Raw genomic sequence first — 17,554 nt, forward strand, 5'->3', positions numbered from 1 at the left:
TTTGTTTTCTCTCTCTGTTTTCTTCCCTTTTCTAGTTGTTTCAACCCTCCATGTAGTAGACCTAGTGAGCTAGTTAAAGCCCCCCTTTTGTATGATTATATCTTGCATCTCTTATACTTGTACGCAGACTCTATGTAAAGGGAAAGTAGAAAGGAAATAATGATGTGCTGATCTACTCAATTTTTGCTATACGATTTACGTGATGATTTTGCTCTTGTGATTTTTACAATTGGCATGTTTCATTTTGACGCTGGTATCTATCTAAGTATGTAACCACCTCTACTATTCCCATCACACAACAGGAGTATATCGACAAATTCCCAAGTCCCTATCCCATATCGTATGTCTCTTGTAGTTGAGGAAAAAATCACCATCATATAAAAAAACTTGGACAATCTTCCTTATCCCCACAGCGGAGCGGTGACTTCGACTGCTCGCTCAACCACAGCGCGCACTCTGTCCGCAAACACCTTGTTGTTGCACTCCACCTCGAGATCCTCCAGCCAGACCGTCGCCGTCATCTTGTCCACTTTGATCGAGATTCCCGGGACTGGGATGCCGATCTTGTGGAGGCGCGCGATTTCCTTGTGCTGGCGCTCTTGCAGCTGCTGCTTGGCAGCGTCCTCGTCGACATCCATGGCTTCGGATTTGACGTCTTCGCCGTTGGCGTTTTCTTCTTTCAGTCCCTCTTTGCTGTCTTCATCGTCGTCTTCTTCTTTCTTTTCCTCTTTGGGGGAGATGGCGGCGGCGGGGAGGGGTGGCAGCTTGGGGTCTTCGACGGGAGCGACGTTGTCGGCGCCGAATTGGGCTTCTAGGAACCACATGAGGCGCTCGAGACGGTCGGCGGGGGAGACGTGAGCGTGCGGGTTCTTGCTGTCGGGCTGAGCGGCGTAGAGCAGCTTGTCATCAGACTCGCCGTGGGAGTGCGAGTGAGAGTGCTTGCCGTTGGAAGAGCGCTTGACGGCGGCGGGCGAGCTCTCGACGGAAAACAGCACCGCCATGACGGAGTCGGCGATGCCGTCGTTGAGCATGTTGCCCTCCCACTCCAGCTCGACCTCGCCGTTGGTGCGATATCGCACTGAGACGCAGCCCATGACTAGATAGGCTGCCACCAGGTTGGCGACTTCTTCATCTGCGTCTTCGGCCATCTTCTCATCTTCGCCATCCAGCTTTCCATTTTTGACGCGGCGCATCTCTGGAAGTTCCTCCACAGCTCCAAACGTGCCCTCCAGAGCCCAGCGCACGAGATCTACCCCGGCAGCACTCAGAGTCAAACGCTGCTTACACGTAATAGTCGTGGTGTTGAGCCCAGCATACTCGCGCAAGTCCTCTGGTGCCATGAGGGAGAGCTTAAAGTCGTTCTGGACGAGCACGCCGGTGACGAGCGGCGCGGAGGCGTCGACGTCCTTTGGTGGAGGGATGGAGGCGAGCTTGCCGACGACTTTGGCGGTCTTGTCGGCTTTGAAGGGGATGCGGAGTTCTTCGCAGTTGCGAGGCGAGTAGACTTTGACTTTTGTGGTTTTGCTGGCGTTGAGGGAGAGGAGCTTTGATTTGAGACGCATCATGTTGTGCTGCTCACCGTGGACCAGGATCTACATTGTACAATAGTTAGTAAACAAGATGAAATTATTCACTTCTTCCTCATAAAGAGAAAGGAAATGGGGGGAGAGCAACGTACAACAACAGGGGCCGCAACCTCCTCGATAAACTCTCTATTCTCGACACCATCAACGTGAGCTGCGAAAGAGTACTCCTGAACGCTGCAACGCCGGGGAATGAGCACTTTTTCCGAATCAGCTCCCGGGCCTCGACGAGCGCCGGCGATGCTGCGAGACATGACGGCCTGGATCTGATCAGGTTCCTGCATGATCTGCCGGGCCATGGTGCCTTCGACACTGTAACCAGTGATGATGACGCCGTTCTTTTCGCTGGGCGCCCAGCGCTCAAAGAGCTCTCTGCTCACTCCGTTCTGAAGCATACCCGGACTGGCAAGCATGACGCAGCCCCCGACATCGTCGAAACGGTCAAGGTTCTTGAGGGAACGGATATACTTGAAATCCCAGGGTCCATTCTTGCCCGCTGCGTCGCCGCTGGCTTCGGCCTCGGCCATACGCTCTCGAAACAGTCGCTTGATGTTGTCATTCATAGCTCCGACATATGTCTGGTAGATGACCATACACTTTCGGGCAAGGTTACTGGCGTAGTAGATGGGAAACCTCTGGAACTCCGGATGTTTGCCCCAGTACTCGTCCAGGATCAGGAGAAGCTCCTGGGCTCGCCCAAGGGCAAAGACAGGCAGCAGCGCTCGGCCACCTCGGTTGAGGATTCCCGTGATGGATTTCATGAGGGCCTGCTCTCGTTCAAGTCGTGGCACGTGTGATGCTATGCCGTATGTTGACTCGGTGATGAGGACGTCAATCTTGAGGCCCTTGGGGACCTCTGCTGAAACAAGATGGCGATCCTGCTCACGGGAGTAATCACCAGTGAAGAAGATGTTGAGACCGGCAATTTCGATGAGGAACATGGCCGCTCCTAGGACATGGCCGGCTGGATAAGGAGTGATGCGGATGGACGAGATGGTGTGAGTAGTGTGATAGTCAATCGCTTCGATCTGTGGGAACGTGTTGAGATGATCCTGCTCCGTGTAGAGCTGGGTCGCCGAGTTTGATGCCGTGTTTCCAACTCGAACGCTGTCTTGGATCAGCCACTTGTAAATGGCCTTGGTCGGGTGTGTCATGAAGACACGGCCGCGAAAGTTGGTCTTGCTTAGGACATATGGCAAAGACGCCGCATGGTCAATGTGGAAACTATCCCCACGGGTTAGCAACAGACTCGAGGCATCGTGCAGGGTTCGTTGTCGAGAGTAGTAGTAGTGGCAGGTTGTATGGGTCGGTATATCACGAGGCAGCAAAAGATATATGATCTCGGGGCAAAGCGTGAACAGGCGGAGAACGTATTGTATTCATAACTGGCATATAAAGTGGATAGAGAGACAAGAGAGACATAGAGACAATGAAGAGACACGGCATCACTGTGTAGATGGAGACAATGCCCTTTCCTTCGCAACAAGCACCAATTCGCCCTTCGCCCATACCTATAGCCGCCTGGACTTTGTTTCGACTGGTGAAAGAGGGAGAGAGGGAGTATGCACGGGATATCGCTTACTGGCTGATGAGGAGCACGTCTACGGTGCTGAGGTCAAAGTCGTCGTAGAACGGAAGCGCGGCGAGGCCATCGTAGGCTGGGTGTTGGCCAGCATCGAGCTAGAATGGACACAAAAGTATTAGCCAAGCCCACGACTGCATTGATCAGATTTTCCTCACCATAACCGTCTTGCCCTTGTATTGAATAATGTGACACGACCGTCCGACTTCGTTGCCACCGCCGAGACAGAGAAACATGAGCTCATCTGAGGGATCGACTGGCTCGTCCGTCGCGGTCGCATTCATTGCGGACGCCTTCCGCTTGGATGCCATGGTCGCGTTTGATCAGAATGCCTGCCTAGAGGAAGGACAAGGAATACTTCACATCAACATCACCAATCTGTTAGGGTTCCTAGAATGTTAGAAAACACAAGTCAGGTATCGAATCACCACCAATGGCACAAGCCCCACTGCAGAAAGAGCAGAACAATAGCCAGAGCTTCCCAACAACAGGAAGTGAGGATGATGTGAAGTCAAGCTGATATTCATGCCGCATCAATTGGCTACACGATAAGTAACAATAGCGGCGGCTAAAGGCCGGGTAGTGACGCGTGGTTCAGCCAAGTGCCGGTGCACGTGACTTTAAATTTACGCGACCCCCAACCTATGCTACGAAGCTTCAACCTCATACAAATCGCCGCGAGAGACCAGCTCTTTGCTCGACGACGCCACGAAGCGCATTTCCATCTCCGAGACGCCCAAATTCGAATCTCCAGGTGCCATTATCGCACGCAGCCAGAGTTTCGTACCGCCCGCCAATCCTGTGCCAGCTCTGCGCGTCGGATGGGACGAGGTACGGCAACCGTGACAGGCGGCTTCACTGCCTGTTGAGAGCCTCGATTGCCGCAATCGCTCGCCCCGGCTTTCGTTTGCTCGCCGTTCAGTTTGTTCTCAGTTTGCTCGAATCTGCCACCGCCGGCCCACTCGCTTGCCTTCTAGTGTCGAAGAAGTTGTAGACGATATGGCGCAACCACAACCTTCGCCCCAGATTCCGCCGCGGGCATTTTCGCCTCCCCAGCCAAGCCCATCTCCCGCGACATCACATTCGGGCTTCGCGCTGCCTCCCAACAAACGAGTACGAACCGACGGGCCTGGATCACAGCCTGGATCGCCTTACGCCGCCTCGCCTTACACAATGAGTCCAGTCCCCGTGGCCACTCCCCCCACTGCAGCCGGATCGCCAACGTATCCTCAAGCACCAACGCCACCTGTGCAGGCCGGATATGCCATGCAGTACACAAACGGCCATCCTCCGCCTCCTCAAGGACTGAGTCTTCCAACCGCCTCGCCAACAGTCTCCACGCCCGTCATGCACACTCCTCAGCAAGCGCCAGCGCAAGGACAGATGCCGATGCAAATCCCAATGCCAACACCAATGCAGGTGCCTACGCCAGGACAGGTACATACCCCAGGACAGGTACAGACACCAGGGCATGTGCAGACACCAGTACCTTTGCCGTCCCCGATACCAATGCCCCAGCAGTATACAAATGCAACGATGCAGCCCATGCAGCCCATGCAACCGATTCAGCAAATGCAGCAAATGCAGCAACATGCAGCTCCACTATTACAGACTCCGGGGATCATGGGACCTCCCCAGAAACCAGCAGAGAGACCAACGAAAGACTACGAGTATGATGTGACGGATTCATTGGCTGGTACGGGAATCGACCTTCGCGCAGAAGAGCAGTACATGGCAGACCTCTATTCAAATGCTCTCGAGGGAACGCCTGAAGCCAGAACAGGATTCGCCCACTATGCACCGGGTTCCAAGTCCAGCTTCTACGGTGCCGGTCCCGCTAACCAGCCTGCCCAGCCTACCGACTTGGCACAGAAGCAGTATACTGCTCAGGCAGCTGAGCAGGCGTGGCAAGAATCAACAATGCGACTTGCTGTGCAGAGAACCCAGGAGATCAACGATCCTTTTCTTCTTGTCGCATTGCTGCATCGCCGAGCAGAGAAAATTGCTCGCGAGCATCATCTTGGTCTTAATTTAGAGCTCAAGAACAACGTCCCATCTATGGGAAAGATGAAGTTGCCTGAGAACTTTGCAGCACCCAAAGTAACAGTCAAGACAAGTACAGGTCCGGATGGCACCTTGGTGGAGACTAGCGGGTCCTTTATTCCGCATGACGCTTTTCTGGTCGATCAGCTTGCGCTGATGTCGATAGCAACGAAGCAGAGAGTACGTGAGTTGGTTGAGGACGCAAATGTGGTGGCGAGAACACGGCAGAAGACGTCTCATGGAGATATACCTCCGGAGTGGGCAGCCGCTGCTGCTCCAATGAATGCAGAGCCATTAGAACCCATTGTGGAAAAGGACGGCGATGCGAACGGAGCTGTAGCTGGAACCGGTGCTGGTACTGAAGCCGGGCAGGGTACCAGTTCGTTGAAGCGTAAGCTTGATGTTGATTTGAATGTTTGCTTTGCATGAATCATCCGCTCACACCTCACAGGTCCTGCCGACACAAATGACACGGCTGTCAAACAACCACCGGCGAAGTTGCCTAAGATCGCCTCTTACGCCACATTGACAATGAGAGATTTGGCTAGGCAAGAGCGTGAATGGGAAGAGGCTCGACTACGGAGACGGCAGATGCGTAAAGAAGGCTTGGGCGACTCAGCAGCTTCAGCCTCACGAGCAGGGAGCGTCGCACCCGGTACACCCGGGTCGGTAGCTCCAGAGTCAGAAAAGGCAATGACGAAGAAGGAATTGAAGAAGACACAGGCCATGAAGGCGGCTGAGGCTAGCAGTCATGCGAACCAGAACATCACGAGTAGCATGTTTGCGGGCTTAGGAGGCAAGGGAAGCCTCTTTGGCAAGAAGAAGTCGGGCAAGACGTATGACTGGATGAATGTTGGCCGAGGAGGAAGCGGTGCTAGTACCCCGACACGGGCTGCCCCAGGACCAGGCAAAGGCCCGAATGGCGTTCCCGGAGCTCCATCCCCTGGCAACATGGCATTGACGACTGAAGGACGAAATAGACTGGGCACATGGCGGGAAGACAAAGAAAAGGGGAAGAACATTCAGCTTCGTGACTGGATCACCGTGCTGGAGAGAGACGGCCGGGAGGCCAAGGCGTTGCAACACGCTTATATAAACTTGGACAATTCGAACCCTAAATAATTAATGATGAATGGCGGGGACTTTCGGGGGGATGGAAAGGGATATCAGAAAAGGGATATCAGAACCAATGGGCGGGCTCAGTCATAGTTGAGATACCATGCGCTATGTGTGCAGACTCTTTCTGCCTCCTCTTTTTTTTTCTTTTTTTTTTTTTTTTCCTGCTTCTTTCTTTCTCTCCTCATTTCTGTTTTACCCTGAGCAAGGTTTTTCGGTTCAGCAGGGCGTTTTATGTTATAGGCACCAAAGATAGGAGGGAAAATTCTACAGGGGGGGAAAGGGTCTAGGGAGAGAAATACAAGAGATGAAATGGCATATCGCTGAATTCCGGTGTGCTCTACTATTCTTCTTTGCGGTGTCTTCTCTCCCATTGTTTTTTGTTTTTTCAAGCAATGCTGGTAAATCGTTGATTCGTATTCGATTTCGATTTGCCATACATACAAGAGAGAGCTCGGAGGAGGATGGCCGGGAAAGCTGGGCTCAGCTTTTCTCTATTCGAAAGAGCTTTTTATGAAAGAGCTAGGAAGCTATCCTCTTTTGTTGGCCTCTATTTTCTAAATCCTTTTCACGTTTTTTTTTTTTTTTACACGAGTTTTAAAAGGTTGGGGTTTTTTCTACAAGAGGGTTTTCTTTTTCTCTTTACGTCAGGGGGTTCTCTCCGAGAAGGGGAACTATATTGGGAACGCAGAAAAATGGTTCACAGATGGTGGCAATGCGCATCGGTTTAAGTTGACAGTGGCAAGCGTGAGGACAAATAGACGGAGTATGAAAGTGAAGTTGTGCTTTTGAGATGTGTCCTCGGTTTCTATGTGCTTGTATGTGTGAATGAAATGAGAGGAGAGGAGAGGAGAGGAGAGGAGAGGAGACGTAATAAGACCTGCGGGAGTTGGATTTTCACATGGAATTGAAATGAAAAGTATACAGATATATGTATGACCGGAGGAATGACTTTGGGCTCGTGTGTCAAATCCCAGATGGCTGAGAACGAACGAAACAACATTTGGATGATTATGGCTTGTACATGTTTGATTCAACTAAATAAAATTCGCCTCCACTCCAAATTTACCATCAAAGCCATCGTATTCTTTTTTTTCTGTTTTGGCACATTTTACTCATTTAATCATTCCGCTTCTGCATAAGCCCCCTCTCCTCCGCCACGTCATCCTCCTCATCGCTCTCAGGAATATCCTCCAAGGCGAAATACGCCGCCGAAGACTCCGGCGTCTCCTTATGAATCGTGCCCCTTGACATGGAGCGGCGTCTGGCCAGGAACGACCAGGCGCCAACGCCCGCGGCCTCCAAAAGGATGAAGAGGGCAAGCATGGCGATGCCAAACTTGCTGAAGCCATACAACACCAGGCCGCCGATGACGTTGGCCCAGCCGCTCACCAGGATCACGAAGCCGAGGGAGATGTGAGCGTAAGAGATCCAAGTGCGGCGGAAGATGCGAATGAAGTCGACGTGGTGTCGCCAGCCCAGCACTGCCTGCACCAGCAGGAGTGAGACAATGACGACACCGGCGATTTGGTGAGGGGAACCAAACACCCTGTCGCTCATCACAATGGCCACGATGGCGCCGCAGAGGGCAGATACCATGGCCGAGGCCTGGATGACCCAGTGATATTTGAATGACTTTTCAGAACCCGAGCGAATTGCCACAGCTCCGACAGGGAAGAGCAGCAAGAAGGCGGTCATCATGAAGAAGCCGTGAAGATGGGCGAGAGGCCGAGACAGGAGCTTCTGCCACAGCCCTGTTTTCACTTCCTTAATGGGCCGATCAGAGGTGCCGATATTGGAATCCTCGCCGGTCACGTTGAAAGTCGGGAAGCCATCAGAGTGGTGCGAGGTGGCCGCCTTCATGTCGACATAAAAGTAACCATAGCCATCCACCATAGAGTGCGCTTCAAGCTGCTGGTCGGGCGCAAAAGCCTTCATGTCCTGCTGCTTGTTCCACGCCCAGATCCACGGCTGCGAGACCGACTCGGGCGAGATTTCCGTTCCCATCCACTCAGAGCAGGCGTAGCAGACAATAGACGCAGTGGCCACGTACAGGTCGTCGTCGGCCTTTTTCCAGGCCGTCTCCGAGATGCGAACGTCGAGCTGTTTTCCGGTGTCTTGCTGGGTGACCTGCGCTGGCCGTGAGTGGCCGGCCTTGACGGTTCGCACGCTCAACGTCGGCTTGGCATCGGACGCCTCGGGATCGCCATAGAGGACGAACATGAGAGATCCGGCCATCTTGGGGCCTGTACCGATAGCGGTCCACCCGAGAGAAGTGCCATTGGACTGGGTGGCGGATCGTCTCACGGCCAGTGAGAGATAGACATCGTGAGCTGATGTCGAGTGGTTGTGATAGAGCGACACGGCCATGCAGAAGTCGATTTCATCGCGCGGAAGGCCAAAGAGACAGTACTGCGATGGCGCGGCTGAAACAGTGGCCAGAAGGAAGAGGAGGTGAAGCAACAAGCGCTGGAGAGATGACATGGTGGCAGTCTGTGTCCGTCTGTCAGATTTGATCTAGATGAATAGCTCTCTGTATGACGTGGGGTGAAGTGAAGCGATTGGCGTCCAAGGACAAGAAGAATCACGAAAAAGAGACTCCCAGCAGCTCTCAATCTCACATGGCCCTGCTGGACAGCAAAGTTGCGCAGTCCCGTCAGAAGCTCCGCAGTTGGGTTGCACAAAAGGCAAAATGCTGATGCAAGCGGAGAGACATAAGCTTTTGCTATCTGTCCATCAGGCCGCGTATCAGTGGCGGAGACGGAATCCTGCCATGCATGACACAGTACAGTGATTCGTATGCACTGACCGGGGTATTTGAAGAAGAAGAAGAAGAAGCATCAAAAGAAATGGCTATGTAAATAATTCAATCATTATCCAGTTCTTCTCTTATTTAGTAGATGAAACGCTCAATTTGTTCATGGATCAATCGCATTGACCCGGTGTTTTGTTAGCGGTTAGTAATTGCGTAGTAGTGAGTGGTCCATATTCCGTCCATACCATTGGAAACACAAATGCCTCGATTATGCAATGCTGCGGCGGGATCGCGCCAATGTGGTTTCGCATCTGCACAAGCATGAGTGAGTCTTGTTGAGTGAATACTTGCAACGTTTTGAAGTGGTTTCAACATTGCCAAATCAACCAGCAAGCGACAACCAGCCTCTGGTACTCGAGTACAGCAGCCTGATCTTTTTGCTTGTACCCGGTGTAGCTGGTACTAAGCCATCAGTCATGGCCATTGCAGTAGGTTCAATGCGTCTTACACCCAAAACCACCTTGTTCTACCATCAACATCATCATCATCATCATCATCATCATCACCACAACTTGTGCTAACACTCTTTCTTTTCACACTCAGGCAATCGGCCAGATTTGCTCCACTGGCTCAATCACGGCAAATCTAAACCAGTGTGTGAGACTGGTTGCCAAGGCGGCACTTGGTGGAGCTCAAGTATGCCCTCTTCTCCGTCTCCCTACCCCTACAGTAGCTACCTAGACTACTGGTGCTCCCTTTGTTTACAGCAAATTTCACCTCCTACCGTGAGATGAGACGCCTTATGAGACTCTGTTTTCGATCGCAAGATGGCCTATAATGGGTTGTCTCTGGGAAGCGAGGAATGCATCCTCTTATGGAGCTTGTCGTCTCAAGTGAGAACGCACAGCTGTCTCAGCACGTCTTCATCACAATCACACAGCCCATGGACCTTTCAGCCTGGGAGATTGCTGCTGGCCTGAGCCGTGTCTCACAGACTGATAAACTTTCATCGTCGCGTCATGTTCATTCCCCTCGCAGATGACCTCTCTTCACCCGGCCCGGCTGCTCATCCCCTAGCTGCCTTGCCTCTCACCCCTTGTACGTTGAGCGAAAGCAACTGACGGTCAAATGCCATCAGGTTCTCTTCCTCCCAGAAGCATCCGATTACATTGCTGTCAATGCCCGAGCTTCGCTAGACTTGGCCGTTCCACAAGCGTCGTCTCCGTTCGTCCAAGGTCTCCGTGCCGCTGCCAAGGCCCACTCCATTGCCGTCCATGTCGGCATCCACGACACCGTAGTGGGCCAGGAGGCCGACCAGCCAGCTCAAAAGATACTGAACCGGGCCCTGTATATCAACGCCGACGGTGGTATTGAAGAAGCGGCTACGTATGACAAGCTGCATGTCTTTGATTACGGGGCCCTCCGGGAGAGCGCAACCGTCCAGCCGGGCTCGAGATTCACGCCGCCGTTTGACTCCCCCGTCGGCAGGATAGGCAGCCTAATCTGCTTCGACTTGCGGTTCCCAGAAACAGCCCTCGCCCTCGCCCAGCCAGGCAGCGGCAGCCCCTGGGCCACCCGTCCGGCTCAGATCATCACCTATCCCAGCGCATTCACGCTGCGGACGGGAGAGGCGCACTGGGAGACGTTGCTCCGCGCTCGCGCCATTGAGACGCAGAGCTACATTGTGGCGGCGGCTCAGGTTGGCCGGCACAACGAGAAGCGGGCTAGCTATGGCCGTAGCATGGTTGTCGATCCATGGGGCAAGGTCCTGGTGTGCCTCAAGGGTGTATCAGACGCCGATGGCAACGCGGAAGATGGGGCCGTCGAGGAGATTGGCTTCGCAGACATTGACCTTGATGAGCTAGAGAGGGTTCGGAGGGAGATGCCGCTCCAACGACGAACGTGAGTTGCTCCTTTGGGATTGACACGGCTGATTACGAGTACACACAGTACCTGTGGGCTGACAACCAACATGCTAGCGATGTTTATCCCGAGCTTACTGGCGTATGAAGCTGCCGGGGAGCCTGACCTGACTACCTTGGTCGAATCTCCAGGGATGTTGAAATGAGTAACTTGTAATGGTACTTGTAGGAGTACACTTGTAGTAGTAGCAACGTTGTAGATGTCTTGTGCCCGGCTCTGTCCCGTGCCCCGTGTAACGCGGCATATATCGGAGCCCTGAGGCACAGAAGCTCGGCCTGGAGGCGTCGTCACGTATCTACAAGTGTCCTGTCCAACCAGAAGCGTCAACGGACACACTGCTTCCGTTTAGGACTGCCAGGGGTGTGTGTAGCTAACACGAACGTTGTCCTGCTCGTACTCCTGCTGTCCTCTTTGCGCCCAACACATAATCAGATGGACAAGTCTAGGCTGTTGGTGAATCATGGATTTCGATAGAGAGGCAAAAAGAGGATTAGAGGCCGCCCGTGATTTGTGATTTTCTTTTTTTATCCTTCCAATGGTTGGCGAGGTCCGATGCATAAGCGAAGCCATCTGATACGCCCGAGCTGGATCAAACCAAGTGTCTCGTCTCGCCTCTTTTTTTTTCTCTCTCTTTCTCGATTGTGCGACAAGGATTGTCGGGCCAGTGGCGTGAAGCGGCTATGCGGTCCTGCAGTCCGAGCCGTCTGGCGAAGGTGGAACATACATGTTCAAGCGTTAAAAAGAAAAAAGGAAAAAGGAAAAGGGAAAAAAGAAAAAAAAAAGGAAAAGGAAAAGAGAGAAAACGGGAACAGAGTTTTGTCACAATCTGAGCCATCATGTCTCACCTTCCGTCTTTTGGCCACTCCCTGTCCAACGGTCCAATGACGAAAGAGATGCGGTACGCTTCTGGTGTGCCGATGCGGGTAGCACAAGGTAAGCTCGAGAGAAACTTTTCGTCAAATTTATACGCAAAGGTACTTGCTTGGATGTGCTTGGTATTAGCAGACTCTTGATATTGCCTTGTAGATTTTGCATTTGTCCCGTCCATTCATTTACCTATTCACGTAGGTATGGAGGCATGGTAGCCAAAAGTCAATGCGTTTACTACAATGATCATGATGCCTGTGCTTCATATTCAACGCTTATAATCCACAGCATCGGTAAATTACAGCTTTTGCCGGCATTGACCAACATCAAACGGGCAATTATTCTCACCAACAAATACCTATTGGCGATGTGAGGATGCTCTCCTGTACATTGTATGTTCACGATGCATCACAAACAGGGGCAGCATATGCCCCCAGCGTCTAAAAAAGAGCGCCTCATTGCCCAAAAAGCAACACCCGAAACACGGGAAAAAACATCAAACAAGAAAACACGATCATCTCCTGCATGCACCAAAGATCAGACCTACATATGCGCCCCACACGCACAAGCCCAATCTATCGTGCATCGTGCATTTTATCTCCTGCTTTAGCTTCCTCTTCCCTCCTCGCTAAAGTAGGTCCTGCAGCCGTGCTTTTTTCCCCAGATCCATCCCGGAGCTTTAGTCCGTCCTATTATCTGTGCATTTTTGCAAAAAGCAAACCCAAAAAGCAAACCCAAAAAGCTGGCGAAATTTTCTTTTCGTTGGGAGGAAGACGAAGAAAAAAGGAAAACGAGAAAACTAATGACAAGACTACCTCTACGCTAGGCATCAAGTTAGAGGCAGTATTGTCCAACCAGATAACCAGATGGAGAGGAAAAGGCCCAACCATCCAATAGCACACAACACATCGCCATCCTTTCCCTGCATTCGTATTCATCTCATAGCTCCCCAATAGACAATCACAAAAAAAGAAAGAAAAGTAAGCGATAAACAAAAAAACATGACCAAGAGGCAGCCCAGCCGCGCGGGTCCTCCTTCCCCCTTGGCCTCTCCTAGTGTGTATCACATTTTTGTAGCAGTTAGACGCCCATTCGTTGTCTGTGACCGTCTGTCTGTTTCTCGCTTGGCTTTCCCTTGTTGCCGTGAATCTCGACTTCTCTAGCCTCCCTCATCACAATTTTTTTCTTTTTTCGCGCCGTGGGCCTGGTCTAGTCTAATACTAAGACGCGGCAGGTGATTTTGCAGATGTAGGGATAGAGACGAACAACAAAAAGATGGATAAGCATGTGAAAGAATACTACTTGTCGAAACAGAAAAGCACAGATGAAGAGAGTAAGAGTAATTGTAAAAGTTATGACATATTTGCTGTGAAGCAAGTCTATTCTATAATGTTTCTATCTAGAGAGTTGTCAAAAGGGGTATCCTCCGTAGCATCTTCAGCTCGGACCAGTGCGTAGCCAACACGGCCAAAGCCCCTCAAAGATTTTTCTGTGCCCCCAAAAACTCATTGTACATTTTTTGAAAAAAGAAGGAAAGAAAGCTAAAGTGTCTCTCCCCAACAAGAGCTGTTGGTGTTTGACGCACACTTTCGCTTGTTGCCTGCATTTGGTGCGATCCCCGCGAAGGGACCGGCGACCAAGAACGAAAAACTGAAAAAGAAATCTTCCCAAAAATTCTGGACTAAGAGTCCTGAAAGCCAAGTCTATATGCAAAAACAAAACAAATCCCGTTTTGAAGCCGAAAAAAAAAAAATCCCATCCTTTTTTGTTTTTCTGGTTCCCCAGCGTTGTAGTATATCCCTTGGAAGTTGATTATGTAAAATTTGGCGTTGTACATTGACATCTCGATCGCGGGAATGAGATTCGAGACAACCAGGATCGTGGCGCGCATTCCAAGATGTTCGCCCTTGCCAAGGGTAAGCTCTGCGCTGAAGAAGGAAAAATGGGCAAGTGAATCCCCAGAAACTGTCCGTCTAAGTAGAACGCCATTCTTTTTGGTGCGAAAAAAATCCCGTGTGAAAAACAAATCCCAGATCACGCCGGTGGTCTGAGAACATTTTGAGTGTGAAAAGCCTTGTTCAATCGTTGCGAAGCGTTCTTTCGTTGGTCGACGGCGAATGTCTTTTGAGAATCCCGTATTGTAAATCCACGAGGGTACGAATTAAGAGTATTATGAAAAGATTATGTGAGGCTCCATCGCTTGCGACAGAGCCTCGGGCGTGAATAGTAAGAAGTGGAAAAAAAGGACGTAAATGCGTTTGTTGCTGGAAGACATTGTCGAATCCCGGTAGGTCGCATTCCCCATTTACTGAGGCTGAGGAGGAGGAGGCTTGGGGAGGCCAGTGGTATCATAGGCACCACGGCCGAAGTTGCAAATCTCGGTGCTGGCGGCAATCATTTTGGATGGTGGAGCGTGAGGTTGATGTCTGTGTAAGAAGATGTTTGTTAGTATGGAGATGGATATGGAGATGGGTGGGAAAAGAGGCAAGAAGACATTGCCAAGTGTGTGAATCTTACATTAAAAAGATGTAGTAATATGTAGCGTTGAGTTGGTCGTCAGAAAGATGGTTGACGAGCGTTGAGTATGAGCGTGAGCGTGAGAGAGCGTGAAGGTGCCAAACGGCTTATTAGATTAAGTAGTGGTAGTAGTGATGGATTTTTCGATTAAGTGCCAAAGGAGTGGACTGGTTTTTCTTGGACGCCGGCGCAAAGGAAGGAGTGGAACAAGGCAAAGGAAAGAAAAGATGATGGTCGATTCAGATCAGATCAGAAAAAACACAGCGGGAAACGAGAGGAATTAAAAGCTTCTTTGGAAGCGTGCCGGAATAGGGGCCCTTGTTGACGACGGCAGCTCGTAATTAAACGGAAGCAAGCGCAAGAGTCGAAGGAAATCGGATACGCCGCTAAGAAAGACACGGGTACCTGACACTGGTGCGAAAAACTGTGTGGATATGGGGTGCCGTATTCGGTCCACGAAAAAGTGAGCGTGAGCGTGAGCTGTGGTGGGGCCGGAGGATGGGATTGGATGTGGGTTGGGAAGAGTCTAGAGAGAGAGGCTCAAGGCTAACAAGAACCAGTAACAAAAAGCAAAAAGTAAGTGAGATGAGATGAGACGAAGGGTTGGAGAAGGCGAAAGGATTGACGCTTCTTTTTGTAAGTCGGCGAGGGAGCTTTGCGAGTCAAGGAATGAGGAGTGGTTGGATTGAAAGGAGTGGAAGAAGATCGGGGGAAGGGAGGGAGAAAGCAGGAGCTTTTTGTATTGAGTTGCGACAGAGACAGGTTCTCTCTTGTTTTTTTTTCTTCTTCCTTTTCATTTGATGCAAACAAAACCTTGAACAGGGAAACAACACAAAAGGGTCCGGTACCTTGACTCGCAGCGGCATCCCAAGCAAAGACGCTGTTCCAAAGCATCCATAGAAAGAATAGGCCCGGTCCGGGGACGAGAAAAAAAAAGGAGGGAGAGTACAAAACACAATACTGCTGTACATGACATGGGTGCGGGTACCTTCTCTTGGTACAGTTACACCCAAGCATGTGCGGTACACTACAGCAGGTACGTACCTTGCATCCGCGGCAGGCAGCTCCAGCTGTCACTCGAGGAAATCAAATGCAAACCCATGATCCATCTCGTTCCTGGAACAGTGGAGCCGGCCGAACCCCTGTCAAACCATGTCGGCGGTGCGGTGGGGCCAGGACAAGACATGGAAGACAGTTTAGCTGCGTACGAGTACTGTAAGAGCGAAGAGGCGACCAGCATGGATTTCCTGGTCCAAGATTTACGGTACATTAGTACACACTGCCAAGTACTTGACCAGCCCAGACATCCACGGCGGTACTGCGGCCGCCCATACTGTACAATACTCAAACATGCTCGTAGCGCTCCAGGCAGGCATTAAAGCCCTGGAACCGGTGCTTGTAGCAGAACTTGGAGTTGTAACAGCGCTGTAGCATCACCTGGGCAATCAATTAGCGAGCTCCAAGTGGCGCCCATGCCAGCCGGACCCAAAACGCTGGGCTGGCTGCTGGCCGGCGCGAACTCTAATAACGCTGCAGATGGCTTCAGGTTCGTATCGAGGGGGAACTAAAGGACTAGCAGTGCTATGTGCATACCTCAGCTACTCTAGACACCTTACATACATGCGTGCATGCATACATACTGTGTCTTCGATTAGTAACGGGGCTCTATTAATGGAAAGTGTGAGTGTGCCATGACGATGATGATGATGATGATGATGCAGCCAGAGAAGGCGGCGCGATTATGCCGTCAGACATGTGCCTCTAGCATCATTACTCGTGCACTACTGCAGTAATACAGAACAGACATCAGGCGTACAAGGACTCTACTCGTGCTGGTCTGCTCTGCTCTGCACTAATAACACAAGTCCCAGTTTCTCTAACCTTCTATGCCTTCGCGTACTCGTACCGGCTGCCGCGGTGGCGTGTCGAGGTATGTGGCCATTTCATCTCAAGACCCTCGATCCATCATCCTCGCCAGCGCAGGCAGGCAGGCATTCTGGCGCCGCGTACCTGGTTTGAGCCCTCCTGCGAAAATCTGGCAGGCCGCCGCACTTTGCAGCGCCCTGGAGAGCCTCATTAGTGGAGTATCAAGGTAAGGTACCGTGCCCGGCGACGACGGTACTTGTACCTGCAGCTTGCATGGGCCGGTACATGTACCTCCGCTGCGGGTACTTATGCAGGGTCCTTCTGTGCTCCACGGCCTGCCGCACTTTTTTTTGCTTGTTCCAGAGCCCTTCCGTCGCGCCGGCATCAGCTCCCCGGAGCTCTAGGCCGGTGAGACAAGCCCCAGGGAGCGAAAAGGGATAGCGGCACTTTTTATCAGGTTTTTTTTTTCTTTCTTTTTTTTCCGGCCGCTTCGCCTTTGATGCTTGTCAGAGGATGGCGAGGTGGGTGACGAGGGGGGAGGCCTGGCTTAGGATGATGAAGGAAGACCCGGGGAGACGGCAGCACAGTACACGGCGGACTATATCCGTACGGCTCCCAAATCCAGCCTCTGGGTTAAAGAGGTACACCCCAATTAAATGGCCCAGGGCGCTACTTTAAGTTCCCTTCTTCTTCCCGCCTTGCATGTTTACCTCGCTGCTAGTACCGTTACGGAACTAATTTATCATTGCTTTGGACCTTTGGCTGGGTTACGGGGGCTTGTGGTTTCTAATGAAATCCATTCCATTTCGCAGGCTAGGTGATACTCGGAGTAGCGCATCTACCCGAAACGGTAGCTTCTTCTCTTGTCCCGCTGCAGCAGAAATCTTCTAGAAGCCGTAGCGGGCCAGCTTCCCGGGGAGCACAACAGCAAGCAGCGGCCCTTTCAGAGCCAGCATTGATGTCAATGCAAAGGTAAAGGCGAGGCCGACCTTTCTCGGTCAGAGAGTTCTCCGTTTGCTCCTATTCTTAGGCTTTTGCTACTGTACTGCGGAAAGTCTGAGTCGGCTAAGTAGCCCGCGTACTCGGACCTGTGCATTGGTACAGGCATGGCAAGACATTTTTGTTTTTTGACCCAATGGAGGCGGCAAGGTGGCGAATTGCAAGGAACATGGTCCGGCTTATACTGGTAGGCCGACAGCTTATGTACGTACTGCCGTTGTTGTTTTTGTTGTTGTCATTTACCTACCTGTTTGTCGTGACACCGTTTCTCCCGCCGATCCCGAGTCATTGCAACCGTCAATC

General features: G+C 51.6%; 4 protein-coding genes across 4 annotated transcripts; 2 read left to right on the top strand and 2 right to left on the bottom strand.

Annotated features, from left to right (window-relative positions):
* Positions 1-401: 401 nt before the first annotated feature.
* On the bottom strand, positions 402-3,476 carry T069G_08414 (pre-mRNA 3'-end-processing endonuclease polyadenylation factor c-term domain-containing protein; the record flags this gene model as incomplete). The annotated part of the gene is made up of 4 exons (XM_056175624.1): positions 402-1,592; positions 1,679-2,807; positions 3,166-3,263; positions 3,324-3,476. 4 exons carry the CDS (start codon positions 3,474-3,476, stop codon positions 402-404), a joined length of 2,571 nt encoding a protein of 856 aa, XP_056026573.1.
* A 688-nt stretch (positions 3,477-4,164) lies between these two features.
* On the top strand, positions 4,165-6,330 carry T069G_08415 (transcription initiation factor TFIID component TAF4 family domain-containing protein; the record flags this gene model as incomplete). Its single annotated transcript, XM_056175625.1, has 3 exons — positions 4,165-4,602; positions 4,777-5,599; positions 5,660-6,330. The coding sequence occupies 3 exons, from the start codon at positions 4,165-4,167 to the stop codon at positions 6,328-6,330; spliced, it is 1,932 nt and encodes a 643-aa protein (XP_056026574.1).
* Positions 6,331-7,443: 1,113 nt separating this feature from the next.
* Positions 7,444-8,808, bottom strand: T069G_08416 (cytochrome domain of cellobiose dehydrogenase domain-containing protein; the record flags this gene model as incomplete). The annotated part of the gene is made up of 1 exon (XM_056175626.1): positions 7,444-8,808. One exon carries the CDS (start codon positions 8,806-8,808, stop codon positions 7,444-7,446), a length of 1,365 nt encoding a protein of 454 aa, XP_056026575.1.
* Positions 8,809-9,376: 568 nt separating this feature from the next.
* T069G_08417 (carbon-nitrogen hydrolase domain-containing protein) lies at positions 9,377-11,089 on the top strand (the record flags this gene model as incomplete). Its single annotated transcript, XM_056175627.1, has 5 exons — positions 9,377-9,404; positions 9,470-9,567; positions 9,683-9,775; positions 10,218-10,981; positions 11,059-11,089. 5 exons carry the CDS (start codon positions 9,377-9,379, stop codon positions 11,087-11,089), a joined length of 1,014 nt encoding a protein of 337 aa, XP_056026576.1.
* Between the last annotated feature and the right edge of the window lie 6,465 nt (positions 11,090-17,554).

Source organism: Trichoderma breve, chromosome 5, assembly GCF_028502605.1.
Source record: "Trichoderma breve strain T069 chromosome 5, whole genome shotgun sequence".
Taxonomy (NCBI): domain Eukaryota; kingdom Fungi; phylum Ascomycota; class Sordariomycetes; order Hypocreales; family Hypocreaceae; genus Trichoderma; species Trichoderma breve.